Genomic DNA, 18,061 nt, shown 5'->3' with positions numbered 1-18,061 from the left:
ATCAGACATATAGAAGAACATTTTCCACTGAAATGGAGATTGGCTTTTTTCCCTTTCATCATGCAGGTATATATTTAAGTGTTTTAGAAATGCCCGTTGTTCACTACACAGATGCAAAGAGCCCTCCAATATTTTCCATTCATGTGTGGAATAATTTTTTTCTGTGCACAGAGGCGTGTGTGAATGTGTACCACCAGTAGAGACAAAAAACCTAGCTGTGGATGCTCTGCTAATCAGCTTATCAGTGTTTGAATCTCTCCTGAGCTTATATGGAACACTATTAGCTGCTCATTTCCTTTGCTAAGCCCATGTTGTCAAAACTCTTACAGGAATTTTTTTTAGGCTGGAAAAAAGTTATTACATATGAATTGGTTCCCAGCTGCTGCCCCCTCCCAGCAGTCACTCAGTCTTCATTGTGAAATACCCAAAGACGTCTCCTGTGCAGTTACATTATTAAATAATAATAATAATAAAAAACACAATTTCAATTTTTTTAAATAAAATTTATTAAGAGATTCTGAACAAGAACTTTGGATCCCAACACCGATAAACTCAGGTAAAGTTTGCTTCTGTAGTAGAACTTTTTGCTGGTTCTTCTCTGTCTAATGGGTAAACTCAAAACGCTGTATCCAAACACCTATGAATTTAGAGAAATTCTGGGTTAAGTTATGGGCTCAAATTTCTTAGGCATCATCCCATCTCTAGATATCATGCTTGAGGAGGGCAAGAAAAAAAAACCCTGCATATTAAACAAAACAAAACAGTAATCACTCAGAGCCAGACTAACAACTTTAACTTTAATTCAAACACTATACCATAAGCAGGCCTACTGAAATTAACATGATTGGTTGCGGAGTAATGTACTATGCCCCATAAAAGTAGCAGAGTTGATTTCAAATAACTTTTGTGGTCTGTCTTGCATCTGTCTTTCCTGTAACTTCAGAAAGACTGATTTAATTTTTTAAAGAAATCCCTTGTGTGTAAAACTAGTACTATGTAAGTTTGAAAGGTCATAGACTATATGTATAGATAATTTTTATAAATAGGATCCACAATTCTTTCTTCTGTAACTCTGTTGACTCCACTGGAGTTATTCCTGAGTCTTACCCCAGTGCATAAGAGAGAAAAGGAAACTCAAGAGATGTATAATGGGAAAATGTTGACAGATTCTTAAATTATTGTGGAGTCAATGGGTAGCACTGTAATTCTCTTGAAAGTTCCAAAGTTTTGTTTTCTGAGATGGTTTGTTTCCAATAAACTTAGTCTACTTAAAAAAACAAACAAAAAAAAAAAAAACCAACAACCTGCACTGGAACTGGGCTTGTGAATATCTATATTGCTGCATTTTCTCTTGGTATTTTAAAAGTCTTTCACTTTTAGGGCTTCCTATTGTTGAAATTTGTAAGGGGTTTCAAGAACTTCACAGTAGAAGGCTTATTCATATAAGTCAGAGGTTTTTTGTTTTGTTTTTCTTGTCCCTCCTCTTCCCCAGACTAGAGTATCTTACATATTCATTGTAATACCGAATATTCATGCAGCAATTTTAAATTTGCAAGCCATGTAACTTTGCAGTGTCCAAAAATGTGTGGATGCCAAACAATACCTACTTTTTAACTTATTTTAGGAGAACTCCATGAATCTGCATAATGGTCTCACACAGAAAGTGCTTTATCTTCACCAGTTAGCGAGTCAGTTTAGTGGTATTCTTTTGGCAAAAGCTTTCAGAGAAATTATGCATGGTAAATTAATGAAGGCCGTCTGAGGTATTATTGTCTGTGAATGCACATGCCATTAGAATCAATGGCTGGCTGAAAAAAGTTAACGGTCATTAAGTGACTGTTAAAAGGGCCGGTGGACACAGATTCACTCCCTTCCAGGGTTCTGGTTGGATTAGGTAAAGACAGAGATTGCTATTTGCCTGTAGGCCATAGGACAACTCAGGCTTTGTGCTTTTATATCACCATTTATGTTGGGTCCTTTCTGTCACTGGCAGATTTACAAGAGTCTGAGCAAGAAGATCTCACAGCCAGGTAAAGGCCGGTGTTTCGCTTTTTCTATTGCTTTGTATAGTTCAGTGCAAAATATAAAAGTGAGTGCATTTAAATGCTTTAAAGTCTGTTGGTCTTCTCAAAGGATATCAGACTGAGAACTAGTGAAAAGCTTTGGTTCACAAAGGCTAAAGTTTTTGGTTTTAAGATACTGTGATCTTTGCAGGGATTGTTTGTCTGTGAAATGTATGTATATGTGGCATAGTGGAATATCTTAATTTTTTTCAAATAGCAATATATTAGTAGAGCATTGTGACACATCTAACCATCCTCCAAAAGAGTGCAGAATGGGTTTTAAAGCTGATCAGAAATTTAGACAACTGTTTCCCAAAATGGCAACGCAGTTGCGAATTTAAGACATGTAAGTGATGTGAACTGCATCATCACTACCTTTTATCTATATAGTTGTGTCCTTTTTTTTAAGAGCATTGTAGACATTGTGTCAGATGTCAGCCAGTGTATGCTTTGGTCGCCGATACTTGTGACTAAAATAAAATACACTGGAGAAAACTGATATCTTCTTGAGGCTAGTGAGGAAAGCAATATAAAAAGATCTTTGATCGGGTGGTCTTCAGAAATTACACTTAACCTGTTGCTGATGAGGCAACCCTGTGAAAGATTAATTAGTATTGATCCAGATCCATTGTTAAGATTTAGAAATAGCGGCTTAAGAGGAAGATTTTCTATCACCGGTGTATATACCACAGAATCCTTGTTGTTTTATCACAGCCTTCTCAGATGAGTATAGTTTATGTAGTCAGGAAAAGAGAAATAGCTCATTTGATTAAGATTAACATGCACAACTTCACTAATACTTGAAGACCATTTCTCTGTCTTACTTTCTCCCTGTTTCATATCCTACAGAGATTACTAAACTGCTGCTGGTTGTTGGCACTGTTATTTATATAAAGATATATAATGTGTTTGTACTTGAGGGCTTGTCTGTAACCGTGTATACAATTTCAGATAGTAGACATTGGCAGGAATTATTGTGAAAAATTACTTTCTCGTGACAGCTTTATCCTGCCTATAGTATGTCATTGCCTGCAACTTTCAATTAATCACTGAATAAGAAAACATTGTGTCTGGTAACAATCGTGTGTCCATTAATATCAAGAAGTGAGTGAATCTTGGCTTTATGGATGCAAATGCTGTCGTGGACCCCAACCACTCTTGCTCCTTAATGAGTGAGTTTCAATATATAGGGAACATCCCGCCCACCCCCAATCATCCATTTTTGTGATCTACCAAACTGCAGTCCATAATGTTTGGTATCTCTGTAACAGCCTGATGGTGTGAGGTTTTAAATGATCTTATGAATTTGACTTTGACTCACTCTGTATTGACCTTGTCTTGAATAATTTTTCTCTATCCTGTTGAAGAAAAGGGGGTTAAGGAAGAGCGGACATTAGACGAATGGCCTTACGTGATATTTCTCCTGGGTTTTCATGTATCCTGTTGCAATCTCTGAAGAAATGAGAGGAAGGAGAGAGAGAGGGAGAGAGCGCTATTGGAAAATAGAAGACATGGATTGTAAATTTTGCGCAAGAAATCGTGAGTCTGCCCCAGCAGACTAGCAGCTTGCACATGCTTGACTTCATCAGGAAACACAAGATAATTCTTGGGCAGTTCTTCCTAGGGGCTTATGTTGCTATTATATTTAAGTAACCCTTATTGCTCTTTCCCCTTTGAAATAAGACCCAGCATGATGCACCCATGTATTGGAATCCCAAACTCTCACCATATCCGCAGACATATTTCTACCTTAAATTGAAATGCTCAGAAAGGCTTTGTGGAAGTGTTGGGTTTGGGGCACAAAGGAACAAAGACTCTATGGTGTCACATAGCAAATATGTATATATGATACTAGACCTAATTCAGAATTAGTTCCTGTTCCTACCTACCCACAGAAGTCAGTGTTTGGTTTTCTGTTGATATCTGTGGAGTCAGAATTGAGCTCTCTCTGATTTGTGCAGCTAAAATGAGTAAAAAGTCGGTTAGTCATGCTTTTAATAAGCCTGTTTGTAAATGGCTTCTCCCCTCCCACCCCCAACAATGAAGGGAAACAGAAATATGTTAGAAAAAATTATTGGTTTGATCACACCAGAAAACTTCTTTGTCTAAGCCATTTTCTGTGTGAACCATTAAAGGAGAGCATTCATGTGTGTAATAACAGGGACCAGAAATATCATCTTTTAATTTTATTGATTTCTTTATTGATGCATTGATTTTGTTTGGGAATTTGTTGTCCATTTGACTGACATGTTGTTTTTGTCAAGGGGGGGTATATATGATTATCTGATGTGGAGTTTCAAAGAAGTGTGTGTATGTGTGTGTGTTCAGCTCTTTAATGAGGCTTGCCAATTTGCTTGGCTAGCCGAAGGCTTTCCATTGGTGCTGGATATTCAGCCAAACAAAGACTGTATGACAAGGACTATCTTATTCAAAGGTTTATCCTGAAACTGGTTGTGGTTCAGTAAATACAATGTTATACAATTTGCATATAGCATTTTTAATTCCCTGTCAGTGATAATAGCTTTTGAAAACTGGCAAAAGTTTCGCTTTTGATTCTTCATCTAGCCTTTTATTAACACTCAGTCTCAGTCTATCCTGTTGTATTAGGGGTTGGTATCGCAAGTCATTGAATTATCTCAGGTCACAGAGAACTGGGGGCATTTAGTGCCATACAGAGCTGAATTCTTGTGTCTGGATTAGGCCAGGGTCTCAGGCCTGGTACTAATGGACACAGTTCCCTTGAAACACTAACAGTAGGGGGAATTTGTCTAGTTGTGTGCACGGGTGAAGGTGCTTCTGGCAGGGACAATAGATGGGCTAGGATGTGTGGTAGCTACAACCTGAACCCTAAACACAAAAGTGGAGCCAAGTGTGGTGTCTTCTCCACAACTGGTTTTTCTTCCCAAAGATTTTTTAAAGAATCTTCTTAATGTATGAGAATAGCCAGTATGAGAATAGCCTTGAAGTCATACTAAGAGTCTGAATAAGCCCAATGATTAAGTTAGCAAAAATTCTCCTTCTCCTCTCCCTTCCCTCTTCTCCGCTCCCTCTCCCCCCACAAAAACTCTTATCAGTAGGGGAAATGCAGAGCATATTGATCTCTTCCGCCTCCTTACAAGAACCACGTGTGGGCAATGTACTTTCTTTGTCTCAGTTTTCATGAATAACTTAATTGCTTTGTTATCCCTTTGGGTATATGTAATATTAACACTGGTTAATGATGTTAATTCAAGTTTTTACCATTAATAAAATGGCATTGCTTAAAATTAAGCATTACATTTCAATTAGCAGTCCATCAAAATCTTTAATAGTCTGGAGCATTAAAATGATATTTTAAAAATCTTATTAATTTTTTATTGTTTCGTGCTAATTTCCAAAGAGTGATTGAGAGCCTAGATGATCTGAGGAACGACCCTATCTGCCATGTTTCTTGAGGGAACTTCTTTCTTTTATGACATTATGCAAAAAGGTCACATTTCCACAAAGCAGGAATCTGTTTCAGTCACCTCCTGAATTCATTATCATCCTTTTTACTTTTTAACATGAGGCACATGATATACAGCCACCCCAGGTGGACATGTTTAAATTAATCTAGTAATAATTGATTCAGAAGAGATTTGGAGGACAGAATTAGCATAAAAGCCATAATGAGAGCAAATCCTCAGAGGCCAGACTGAACAGCTAAGTCCCTGAATACTTACATCTTCTAAACTAATTTGCTTATATATGCAGTATGGTGGTGAGGGGGTTAGAACTCATGTGCTTGGAATTCATTACACATAGTTTATATTCTCCAGAAAGCCCTAGCTTCACTGTGTGTGAAACTGACGTAGGCCCTCCTCACACTCCCAGATAGCCCTTCTCCGCCCATGAAATGACAAGCTCTGAATCTTAAGAGTTATTTTTAAAATATTTGCAGACTCTCCTCCCAAATCATGACGATTCTTAAAGCAAGTTCTCAACTGGAGGCTTGACTCAACTTTTAGCAACATGGAAGAAATGTTTGGAGGGCTGCGTAGTCTTGATATTCCCTTTTACTACACCAGCATGGCTCTGTCTGGCCTAATCTCAGGCCACAGAGTCCATCTCTGTGAATGGCTGTGAACCCTCAGTCCCATGGATGGGAGTGGACGGAACTCAGCATTTCCAAAGCTTGGGACCATAAACTAGAGTCCACTGCAAAGTGATTCTCGAGGCAGTGAAAACAGTGAGCCAGAAAACAGGGGATCCATTGTTGTGCTCTTGTTGAAACTGATGGCAAAATTCCACTAACCTCAATAGGAGCAAGAGCAGGCGAGTTTACTATGGGGCAAACCTATTGACAGTTGCACTAGAGGATATCTAAGAGAGAAATTTGATCCTGCCTGCTAAAGATAAGGGTACAATAGAAGTATGGTGAGTATTAGGAAGAACTGATGTCAGATATTCCTGTGGTGTAAATTGAAGCAACTTCAATGGAGCTGCTCTGAAGAGAATTTATTCCTACATTGTTTGGTGTAAGCCCTTAATAACTGTAGGGTGTAACAGTTCTATATCCTTCATGGTAATGAAGAGTACAAGTGACTTGGAAAATATTCAAATCACAGCTTGTTTCTCTCCCTTTAAGCGATGTTATGCAGCTGTGTGTGTTTTAGCATAACACCCTCTTTCCTAAAGAACACCTATCCATAAAAAGAAAGTAAAAGTAGCCCCCCCTTGGTCCATTGATGAGAGAGGCTAATGCAGTGCAGCAGCTGCCTGCTGCTAAATGATGAGCAGAATAAAATTTGTGTGCTGGGCATAGCAGGAAGAGGGAGAATCTGTTGGTTTGGTTTTTTGTTTTTTGTCCTCCACCACTCATATTCTGGGTGTTTATGGACCTTTTGGATGCCTTGTAGCCAAGAGCTTGCTTGTAAAAAAACATTGCTGTGAATTGCTAAAAAGACCCTGCAGTGAAAGGTACTCCTGGTTCCAAACATGCTAAACTTCAGTTCCATGGTAACACTGTTGAGTACTTATCCCTCTATAGTTATAATTAAGTCATATATTTATTATGAGGCGGCCGATAATCACAAGTCTCAGCCTAAAACACACACACTGATTTCTCTCTCACACATGCACGCTGCATAAAGGTGTTTCTCATCTAGTTATTGCATGAACGCCAGTGTGTTTGAGAGCAATGCTGCAGGATGAGATACATTGGCTTTTGGCTGCTTAAGACTCCAGTTTAAATCCTGCCTAGTGTCACGTGAAAATAAGGCCTAGTCTGCACCTAAAACTGAAGTCTGATCTAGCTACATCGCTCAGGGATGTGCCAAGCTAGAGACCTAAGTAAGCTGACATTAGTCTCAATGTAGTCACCGCTACGTTGACGGAAGAATTCCTCTCTGGACCAAGCTACCCCTTTTGGAAGGGGCGGATTGACTTTGATGATAGAAGAACCACTTTGGTTGCTGGAGTAAGTATCTGTGCTACAGTGGCATGGCCACAGTGTTGCTGCTGTTGCATCTGTAGTACTGACATATCCTGAGTGGTCCCTTCCTCCTATTGCAGTCACAGGGCTATCATGGGAGCTGGTACAGTGCAGATGATAATCATTCTCGCCTCAAAAGAGTCCCGGGGTGGACTGGATTAGCCATTGGCTTTACAGTGTTGGGTCAGTGGAGGAATTTCCACAGTGTCTGCCTGAACTATGCCTGATTTACTTCCAAGGCTGTTACTAATTTCTCCTTGCTTTCACAAGCGCAAAATTTATTCCAAAAGGCTTAGTCAGAGAACACCCCCTGTGTGCTTCTACACTGCAGTATAAAACAAGGGCAGTAAAACTTTATGGTGAGTTCTGTAATTGTGCAAAAGCCAAGCAGTGTTATGGTTTCCAAATTAAACTGGGAGAACAAGGAGAGACTTGTGTCTAAAGCGTTTGGAGTCAGGAGACCTGAGTTACCTTTCTGGCTCTGCCAAAGACTGTTTATTTCCCTCTGGGCAGGCCACTTAATTGCTCTGTGCCTCAGTTTCCCCATTTGTAAAAAGGAGCTAGTAAAATTGAACTTGTGGGGGTTTTGAGAAGGTAAATTCATTAGTGACTGTGAAGTGTTCCAAGATCTTCTGATCAAGGGAGCTATAGAAATGTACAGTATTATAAAAGCCAGCAGTAATTTTGCAGGAATGTGAACATTTCTATTGATTCTTGTTGAGTTTTAAAAAAAAAAGCGTGAAAAAAATAACTCCCATAAAAATAACAGCACAAGAACATAAGAACAGCCATACTGGGTCAGGCCAGTGGTCCATCTAGCCCAGTATCGTGCCTGCCGACAGTGGCCAATGCCAGATGCCCCAGAGGGAATGAACGGGACAGGTAATCAAGTGATCTATCTCCTGTTGCCCATTCCCAGCCTCTGACAAACAGAGGCACCGGGGACGCCATCCCTGCCCATTCTAGCTACTACCTATTTATGGACCTATTCTCCATGAAATTATCTAGCTCTTTTTTGATCCCTGTTATAGTCTTGGCCTTCACAACATCCTGAGGTGAAAAGTTGTGCCGTGGGGCTGGCACGGGGTAAGAGAGGGCTGTGAATGCCTGCCTGGCTGGCCCAGGAGGGTGCAGGCCTACCACGCTGGGCAGCTTGGTGGTGCTCGAGAACACCTGTTGATCCTGGAGGAGGCAGGGCTATCCAGCCCTGGTGTGTTCCATGTGGGTGGGGCACAGCGGTGGGGCTGGTGAAACTTACCTACCTCCTCCCCTGGTCCAGTGATGTGGCTGGGGTGGGAAGGGTTGGGGCAGGGGACCACTTACCTGCGCCAGTGGCTGGCAAGATGGCTGCGACTCCCTTCCTGGTGTAGCTGCCCCCAGTGGTCACTCTGCAGTATATCTGTCCCCCGCACTCGCTGTCCCCAGTGATGACTGTGCAATGTTGCGTCCCTCCATTCAGCCCCCTCCCTTTCCATGCTACGGAAAACAACTGAATTCCAGGCACATCCCGTTTTCTTGCCACAACCAAACCCCGACCTTGCTTTAAGTTGGGATAAGAGGAAGCTGCCTACCAAATTTGGTGGTCCTAGCGGTTACTGTTTAGAGACCTAAGTAGAAGTTTAGAAGAAGTTCTTGAACGAATGGATTCGCGGACAGACAGATTCAGACAGACACCCTGTATATCCCTACCTCTAACTTTCACTCTGTACATTGACAAACACCGCTGGGAGCCAGGGGAACGGAGTGGGCTGCGCTGGGTCCCTCCGTTTTCCTCCACCAGTGAGTGTGGAGGCAGGCCTGACCCCTACTGATAACCCCAAGTCCCCTGCTAGTGTCCCTAGCTGACTTGTCCTGACATAGGGACCCTAAAGTGCAGGGCCTATGGTGGTGGCCCCGAACCGTCCTGTGGATGGGATGGCTCTGTCAGAGCCCGTTCCCACAGCCTGAGTGGGAGTAACCAGAAGAGAGGCTGCTGCAGGCTTAGGAATGCAATCGTGGCAGCACAACTGCTCTGCTACTGCCCTGTGAAGGTTCCTTCCCTTTCTGACCTTACACCTTTCCCCTTGTTCAGTCCTTTTGATGGTGGGGCCATGCCTCCCTGTTTGGGTATCTCCTCTGGCATGCGATACTACTGTCCATGTCAGAAGCCGGGGTTCTTGAGTCCTGATCCACACTGGGCTATTCACCCCCCTGAAGCTCTGTGCTGAGAATTGTAGCACCCACTGACTTCACCTGGAGTTCTGGGTGATGGACACTTCTGAAAATCAAGTCCTTAATCTGTGTCTTGGTTTCTCCATCTATGAAATGAGGACCTTTCACAACTCATTTCATACTCGGTAGAGTGCCTAACAGACTGGCCTCTTTATCACAAAACCCGTCATTGTTTCTGGCAACCTTCCTAACCATTTCAGCAGAGATGCCACGTACCAACTGGGGATAGGGAAATACTTTCTCAACCCTAGCTATGGTCCCCTAGAGAAGGACTGCGGCACACAGGCAGGGAAATATGTGCAAACTTCAACTGCCAAATGAGTTCTTTGGATAAATAAAAGACTTCAGACTCCAGGGCACCTTGGACAAATGCTAAGTTCATACCCAAACCCCTAACAAAATAGCCCATGTTTTTACATGATATATAGCCAATAAAGCAAGTTCAAAAGGTTTTTTTTTTTTATTTTGAGGGCATCTTGAAGCACTTAGGAAACCAGTCCATGTGCGGTTAGGTTAACGCTGTACAAAAGTAGGTTTAAGTTTCTGCAGCGCAGGTATTTATTTATACCTACTGGGTTTGGCAGGTGCCCAGAGATATAGTACGTCACGCTCTGCTGCACATGTCTGTATTGTTGAATCAGAAATATTTTATGGGAGCTTTATATAATAGAATTCTGTTCTGGAGAGACCTCCTCCAAAGGGTGACCAACAGGTCAGTTTCGTCATTAGCGTCTCTGCCAACAAGAAGGCCAGCTAATGCCAGTTGATGGCTTCTCTGATTTATGGATGTTAAATTGTGTTTAATCAGTTAATCGAATAGTCGATCGAATTTCCATCAACTACTCGATTAGTCAATAAAGGGGGAAACTGTAGTCACAGTGGGTTAGCTCCCAGCTCAGCTCTTACTACATTTAAAAGGTAGAGGGGCAATGGGGGACTGGGTGCAAACTGGGACAGCTGTCCTGGGTCATGCCCAGTCCCCCGCTGAGCTTCTACCTTCCCTGTGCCCCTCTCACAGAAACTGTGCTGGGGGGGAGCCAGCTCCTGCTCCCCAGAGGCAGCAAGGCGGGGTGGGAAGAGAAGTGACTCGTCGAGTAGTGACTCAGCGACCAAATAAGCCTCGGCCTGTGCAGAAGTGGACTGAGACGCACTGACTCGTTTCAGACGAGGCCACCAAGCTGCCATTAGAGAGCATCTTCTTGGAGTACCTAGTTCAACGCACATTGAAGTCAATAGGAGCCTTTCAATTGACTTCAGTGGCCTGTGGATCATGTACTTGGTAACTACCAAGTTGGGTTGGAATCAAGTGGTGATCTAGAGGGAAAATGATTCTAAGCCCATTACCCATCCCTTAAGCAGAGACATCAACCACGCTGTTCTCTTCATTTCCTTCTCCCTCTTCTGTCTCTCCTTAAAAGACTTCCCAGGCCTCTTCTGCTAGATTCACAAACACCAATCCACATCCGCAAAATGACACACTTACTTTGCTCTTGAGCCGTCTAGTCCTACAGATGCTCATACTTATCTTCCCAGCTTCCATGCCATGTGCCTGCAGTGTAATTTAATAGGCTACATAACTTCTTATTTATGCGGAGATATCTGAACGATTCACATATGTCAAGATAACAAACAGATTACAGTAATATGTGTTGTATTTCCAGATTTGTGGTGTTTTGCTCCGATATGAGAAACAACAGCATTGTCAAAAGCTAGTAAGTGCTTCAAAATATACAAACTCACCATGAGTTATAGGTTTAGAAAGCATAACACCCAGTGGTTACCATGCAAACTAGAGACTTTGGTTCAAGTCTCTGCTCTGCTACAGACTTCCTGCGTAACCCTAGGCAAGTTACTTGGCCTCTTGGTAAAAGGAAAGTAATAATATTTCACTATTTTCTAAAGATGACGATAAATATCCTGGAGATTCTTGGGCTCTCATGTTATTAGGGCTGTATACCTTGTGTAGACTGATGCAGCTACAAGTAACATGTCCCAGCCAGAAACAAGAATGTCAGAGTATAATTGGAAGTAAAAGTAGTAATAAGTCAGTCATTAAAAAAAAGAAAAGAAAAATACAGTGCATTGATTAAAACAAAAAGAGATAGATACTCCTCCCACATAAGCATCTGAACAATGGTTTTTGTAGTCAAACGTATCTGGCATTAAAAAAAAGAGTTCAGTATGCTAGAAGGGAGTCTAGTCCTGTAAATGTGATTGAAAGATTTGACATGTTCTGTTATTTAATTGCACTGTATCATTTTCTTTTGTAAGACAATTGCACTATTCACAACATAAACAGCACTAATGGGTAAATGTACCAACTAATGGTGGCAGAGAGAAAAGCTCCGTTTTCTTCTTTAGTGAGAGGCAGCTTTTTAAAACAGTCTGAAAGAGTGAACTCCAGCTGGCTGAGGTCTGTAGTCAGGGCAGCCAATGACATATGAATATAGAAAGAACTGCATTTTAGTCTGCATTGGTTTGGGTGTTTTTTACAGTGCATAGTTCGCTGAGCTAGGTTATCATGATTGTATTGCTCAGCTGTCATGGTATAGAACATTTATAATTATTTTTGCTTATTGGTCCAATGTGGGTTTTGAATATTTTGGTGCCCATGCACCTCCATCTGCTGCTGCTCCCAATTTCCAATGTCTTATTTCAATAAAAGCATGAACTTACCAACCCAACCATAAAAAGGCTTTTCAGGTTATTTTTTATAATCCAAGCATCCATTTCCCATTGACTATACTGGGTCTTGGTTCAAGGGTTTCCATGACACTGATTTTTCTTCAGTTTTTCAGTGTAGTGGGAACTTCACAGATACTTAAGTTTAATATTTTTTATGGTTTCTTTTTCACCTGGGTGATGGTTATTTTCAAAACGATGTCCAGCAGAAATTATGAACTTGACTACAGTGTTAGATTGAAGAACACTGATAAACCTGAACTTTTAAAGAAAGAGCGGGAATTTACTCTCTCAGGGAAAACTACTTAGGGAACAATTGTATCTACTAGGCTGTGGCATAGTCTCCTAGGGAAAGTGGCAGAAATCCATTCACCTGGCATATTATACAACTAGTCTGGACAAAATTAGTACACTGTACCACAGGGACCACTGCATTGGCAGAGAATGGACTGCATGACCTTGTGAGTCTTTTCTCCTGCAACTTTTATGGTTTGGTGAGCCTGGTGAGTATGAAACATGGACTTCTCTATCCCCTGATTCTAGACTCCACAGTGAATTAGGAGAGCATCAGAGGATTGTGCAGGAGTTTATGTATTGGTGTCATGGGCGAGCATTTTATATCCTGTTATTGTGGCAACTTAACAGTGTCAATCAAGTTCACCTTTTTTTGGGTGAGGTCCTCCCGGATCCTTCCTCCCCTCTTTGACACCCTCCACCATAACACTCACCTCAGTGGAGGAAAGCTGCATGTTACCTTTTCTGGAACCCAGTGTGGATCAGAGAATAATGCAGAACACATCTTTACGATTTCTGTATTCAGTCCTTTGCTTGCTTCCTTATAAAGTTTTGTGATACAAACAGGTGACAATTTATCCCAGTGATCCTCTTTTGATGCTTCCATTCATAGCATGGCTTGCATGTAGTGTCTCCTCCATATACTTTGTGTGTGTCTGACCCCTGCAGTAGCCTTGTATTTAGTAGCCTGAGCTAAAGACCATGCTAACCTTAATTTTGAATTATTTTCCATTTCTCATTTCTGCCACTGTCACTTGGTATTTAAACTTGCTTGAGTTTTTAAAAGAAAAAAAAATTCTGTAGTGTTTGTGAGCTGAGTTATAGAGCCTCCTTGGGAGAATCGTGGTGGGATTTTATAAAAGCTCTCAATTAAATTTTCGTCAGATGTATATGCATCTGACGAAGTGGGTCTTTGCCCATGAAAGCTTATGCTCCAATACATCTGTTAGTCTATAAGGTGCTACAGGACTCCTTGTCTCTTTTAATTAAATCTCTGTTAATCTGGGGCTAGAGAACAGCTAAATGCAAGTAACACTTGTCACAGTTCAGGGCAACTGCATCTATATTCCCCCTCTGTGCTCCATCAAGGGCATCTGCCAGAAGGTTTCTGGCTCCCATCCATCACCTCTCTTGGGGAACTGCTCCTCACCCCCTCTTGAGCAGGCTTTTTCCAGGCTGCACTGTTCCCTTACACTGTGATTTGCCCAGCAGACCAGACTGCCTAAACAAGCTAGATCCTGCACTTTGCTTCCTCTCCAGAGGCGATGAATTGCCAATAGGTTCAAGTTATGGCACAACTCTTTTGAAGCAAGTGCCTGTTCTTAACAGTGAATGCATTACAGAGAAAACCCACATCTATCAAGGATGATCTAGGTTGTGCTTAGTCCTGCCATGAGGGCAGGGGGCTGGACTTGATGACCTCTCGAGGTCCCTTCCAGTTCTGTGATTCTATGAAAACAATAAAAGAACCTACACACATGCTTAAAAACTAAAAAGGTCACCTGTCAGTCAGATGTGCTCGAACAGGACAAGTCCTTCAAATCCTTCTAGAAGGATTGAGGTTTTCACACCCATTTTCTGCATCAGAAAGAAGGCCCTGAGCCAACAGAAGAACAGAAAAATGGCCAAATCAGACCAGTGATTTGTCTAGTCCAGGATCCCGTCTTCTCACAGTGGCCAGTGCTCCAGAGGGAATGGACAGAATTGGGCAATTATTGAGTGATCCATCCCCTGAAGTCCATTCCTAGCTTTTGACAGTCAGAGTATGGGGTTGCCTCCCTGTCCATCTTGGCTAATAGCCATTGATGGCCTTATCTTCCATGAACGTATCTAATTCTTGAATGCAGTAATGCTTTTGGCCTTCACAATATCCCCTGGCAACAAGCCCCACAGGTTGACTTCATTGTATGCGGAAATACTTCCTTTTCTTTGTTTAAAACCTGCTGTCTGTTAATTATGTTGGATGACCCCTTGTTCTTTTGTTATGTGAAAAAGTAAATAACACTTCCTCATTCACTTTCTCCACACCATTCATGATTTTATAGACCTTTCTCATATCCGCCTGTTAGTTGCCAGTTTTTCAAGTTGAGTAGGCCCAGTCTTTTTAATCTCTCCTCATATGGCAGCTGTTCCATAACCCTAATAATTTTTGTTGCCCTTCTCTGTACCTTTTCTATTTCTAATGTGTCTGTTTTTCAGAGAGGGTGACAAGAACTGCATGCAGTATTCATAGTGTACCATGGATTTATACTGTGGCATTATGATATTTTCTGTTTTGTTACCTATGCCTTTCCTAATAGTTCTTAATGTTCTGCTAGCTTTTTTTGACTACTGCTGCACATCTGGCAGATGTTTTGGATAACTATCCACCATGACTCCAAGATCTCTTTCTTCTTGAATGGTAACAACTAATTTAGACCCATCATTTTGTATACAGGCAGTCCCCGGGTTACGTACAAGATAGGGACTGTAGGTTTGTTCTTAAGTTGAATCTGTATGTAAGTCGGAACTGGCGTCAGCTGCTGCTGAAACTGATCCGTTTCAACAGCGGCTGAATCTGGATGCCAGTTCTGACTTACATACAGATTCAACTTAAGAAACCCAGGCGTTCCCAAGTCAGCTGCTGCTGAAACTGATCAGCGGCTGATTCCAGGAAGCCTGGGGCAGAGCAACTCTGCCTCGGACTTCCTGTAGTCAGCCGCTGGTCAGTTTCAGCAGCGGCTGACTTGGGGACGCCTGGGGCAGAGCAGCTGGGGTGCTGCCGGGTTGGTCCGGAGCAGCGCTGTGGGACCAACCCGGCAGCCCCCAGCTGCTCTACCCCAGGGGTAGGCAAAGAAAGCCTGGTCTGCTGGGGGGGGGCACTAGCTGCATCCCCCCCCCCAGCAGACCAGGGAGACGGGGGTGGGGACGCCCAAGTCCTCCACGGCTTTGCTCCGTCTCCCTGGTCTGCTGACCTGGGAGACACGGAGCAAAGCCGCAGAGCACGCGGGCAGCGGGACAGTCCAGGCGCGCCGCACTGTCCCACTGCTGGCGTGCTCCGAGGCTTTGCTCCCCATCTCCCTGGGGAGCAAATCCTTGGAGCACGCCCACAGCGGGACAGCCCGGGCGCGCTTGAGCTGTCCCCCTGCGGGCGTGCTCCGAGGCTTTGCTCCCCATCTCCCTGGTCTGCTGGTCAGACCAGGGAGACGGGGAGCAAAGCCTTGGAGCACGCTCGCAGCGGGACAGCCCAGGCGTGCCTGGGCTGCCCCGGAGCTCCAGCCCCCCTGCGGGCCGCATGTTGTGCAGACCTGTTGTACAGGAAGGCTATGTGTTCAGCTCCTCTGGAACCTAGTGTGGACTGCAAGGTGAACTGGTGATCTGGAATTCATGTGCAAATTTAACACGATCATAATGGGTCTAAATAGAGACCAAGAATGGCTCTAAATAGAGACCAAGAATGGCTATCTTATTACAATAAGTAATTTCCCCCTTTAGTTATTTTCAACTTCTTATCGCTGTTGGACGTGGGCCATATCCACCCTGATTGAATTAAACTCATTAACACTGTTGTAACACTCCCATCTCTGTATGTATATGCATATATATCTCTGCCATCTGATTCGTTCATTTCTTGCATCTGAGGAAGGCAGCTGCCTCACAAAAGCTTATGTCCTCATAAATGTGTAAGTCTTTAAGATGCCACTAGGCTCCTTGTTGTTTTTGCTGAAACAGACTAACACAGCTACCTCTCTGTAGTTTGAAGGTTGCCAGACTTCTGGTGGCCCAAAGGTCCCTGGGTTGGAGCCAGTGCACTAGGAGGGCCTCTGGTTCCCTCCCCACAACTCCTTGGCAGTCGGGGTGTGTGTCTGACATCGCCAGGCCATGCTCCCCAACCAGACCTAACGTGAGGACCATTACAGTTGCTCATAACTTTGCCAAACTTCATTCTTATTATCTATTGTTTGTATTATCATAGGAGACCCACTCATGGATCAAGATCCTATTGTGCTAGGTGCTATACAAGCATAGAACAAAAAATGGTTTATCTAAGCTAATTGTTTGGGCAGACATTTTCTGTGGTGGAGAAAATTTTTCAGAAAGTTTCAGCTAAAATGGTTTTGAGAACAAAATTAGAAAAAAATACATTGTTTTCCATGTATTTTAGAAAATTCTTGCAACCATTTAATTGAAAAGCTATAGCTATTCCTTGCTTAGGATCAGTGGCTTGAAATGTGGTGGGAGAATGAGGTTGTCCCAGTGTCAGGGATATATCTTCTGCTCTTCCCATGAAAAACCATCTACATCGGGCCAAGTTCTAAGTTTTTTTTTTGGGAGGGAAGGAGGGGTAAGACCCTCTTAGTTTGCACATACTCAGTAGAAACTTACTTTGGCAGCTAAATGATCTAAAGATTCTGTCTGTGCTAAGCATGCTCCAGTCTCCAGAAGGAAGACTCTCTCCTGTGTTCTCAGTAAAACCCGCTGCTGGAAGCTAGACAATGAGGCAGAGGAGGGAGGAGGAAGTTGTCATCCTGCAATGCAGAGGTGATGAGAAGTGGGGTGAGAAGAGAGGATGAGGGAATTAATTGGTGGGGTCAACTGAGGCGCTGGAGCAATCCTAATTTTGGCATTTCCTAACATCTGAGTGTTTGATTCTGCAGTCTTAATGTTCTTTTAACATCAGTTTTGATGTAATATATATAGTAGTTGCTGTATATGCAGACATTAGAGGGTATGAAGCGTTACAGATCATCTTTATGGCAGCATTCAAAACCCATCGGAACAAGAATTAAACGTATCATATGGCTTTAATTTGTAATGTTGCTACCTGGTGCCTCTTTCCTACTACCTCTTTAAGCATTTTATTGTTGCATTTGCATTACTTGAACCAGGCCTATTCTTAATACTCAGCCACTTACATGTATTTGGAATATTTGCACTTTTGGGTTTCTTTACAGAGTTGTATAACGGCATTTAATTTTCAAAGTTTTGTTTGCTGAATATTATCACACGTTGTTAACACGTATGGGTTTGTAATGAAAAAGGAAAACCACCCCACACAGATTTGTTGCAAACTGTAGATACAGAAGTATGCTTCCTAAAACGAAACTCTCTGCATTGCAGGTGTCCTCCCAGGGTCTACCTTGGAAGCTAGATCTGCAGGTCTCCAAAGATGATTGTATCAAGATTAAAGGGCATTTCTCTGTCACTAGCAAGCCTTTTCCTTCTCACTTTTCATCTCTCGGCATCACAGAATGCACCCGAATACCCTGAAACCGAACAGCAGCAATGTGTCAGAAGAGAACACCCCACCATTACTTTTGAAGGTAAGAGTTGTCCTCCCCTGGATGGCTTAGCTTGATTGCAAGGTACAGTAGGATAA

General features: G+C 42.5%; 1 protein-coding gene across 10 annotated transcripts in view; it reads left to right on the top strand.

Annotated features, from left to right (window-relative positions):
• Positions 1-18,061, top strand: part of SEMA5B (semaphorin 5B) — a 381,163-nt gene that overhangs the window by 187,345 nt on the left and 175,757 nt on the right. For 9 of the 10 annotated variants that reach the window (XM_075933113.2, XM_075933119.2, XM_075933111.2 and 6 more), the window contains one exon: positions 17,803-18,005. In XM_075933113.2, the coding sequence (XP_075789228.2) occupies positions 17,852-18,005 (154 nt within the window). In that variant the 5' untranslated portion in view covers positions 17,803-17,851. Of the gene's footprint in view, positions 1-1,915; positions 2,031-17,802; positions 18,006-18,061 lie in introns of those variants that run through there. The other variant, XM_089779663.1, reaches the window with a different exon arrangement.

This window comes from Pelodiscus sinensis, chromosome 7 (genome assembly GCF_052426305.1).
Source record: "Pelodiscus sinensis isolate ZL-2025 chromosome 7, ASM5242630v1, whole genome shotgun sequence".
NCBI classification, from domain to species: domain Eukaryota; kingdom Metazoa; phylum Chordata; order Testudines; family Trionychidae; genus Pelodiscus; species Pelodiscus sinensis.
This window is presented reverse-complemented; position numbering and strand designations above follow the sequence as displayed.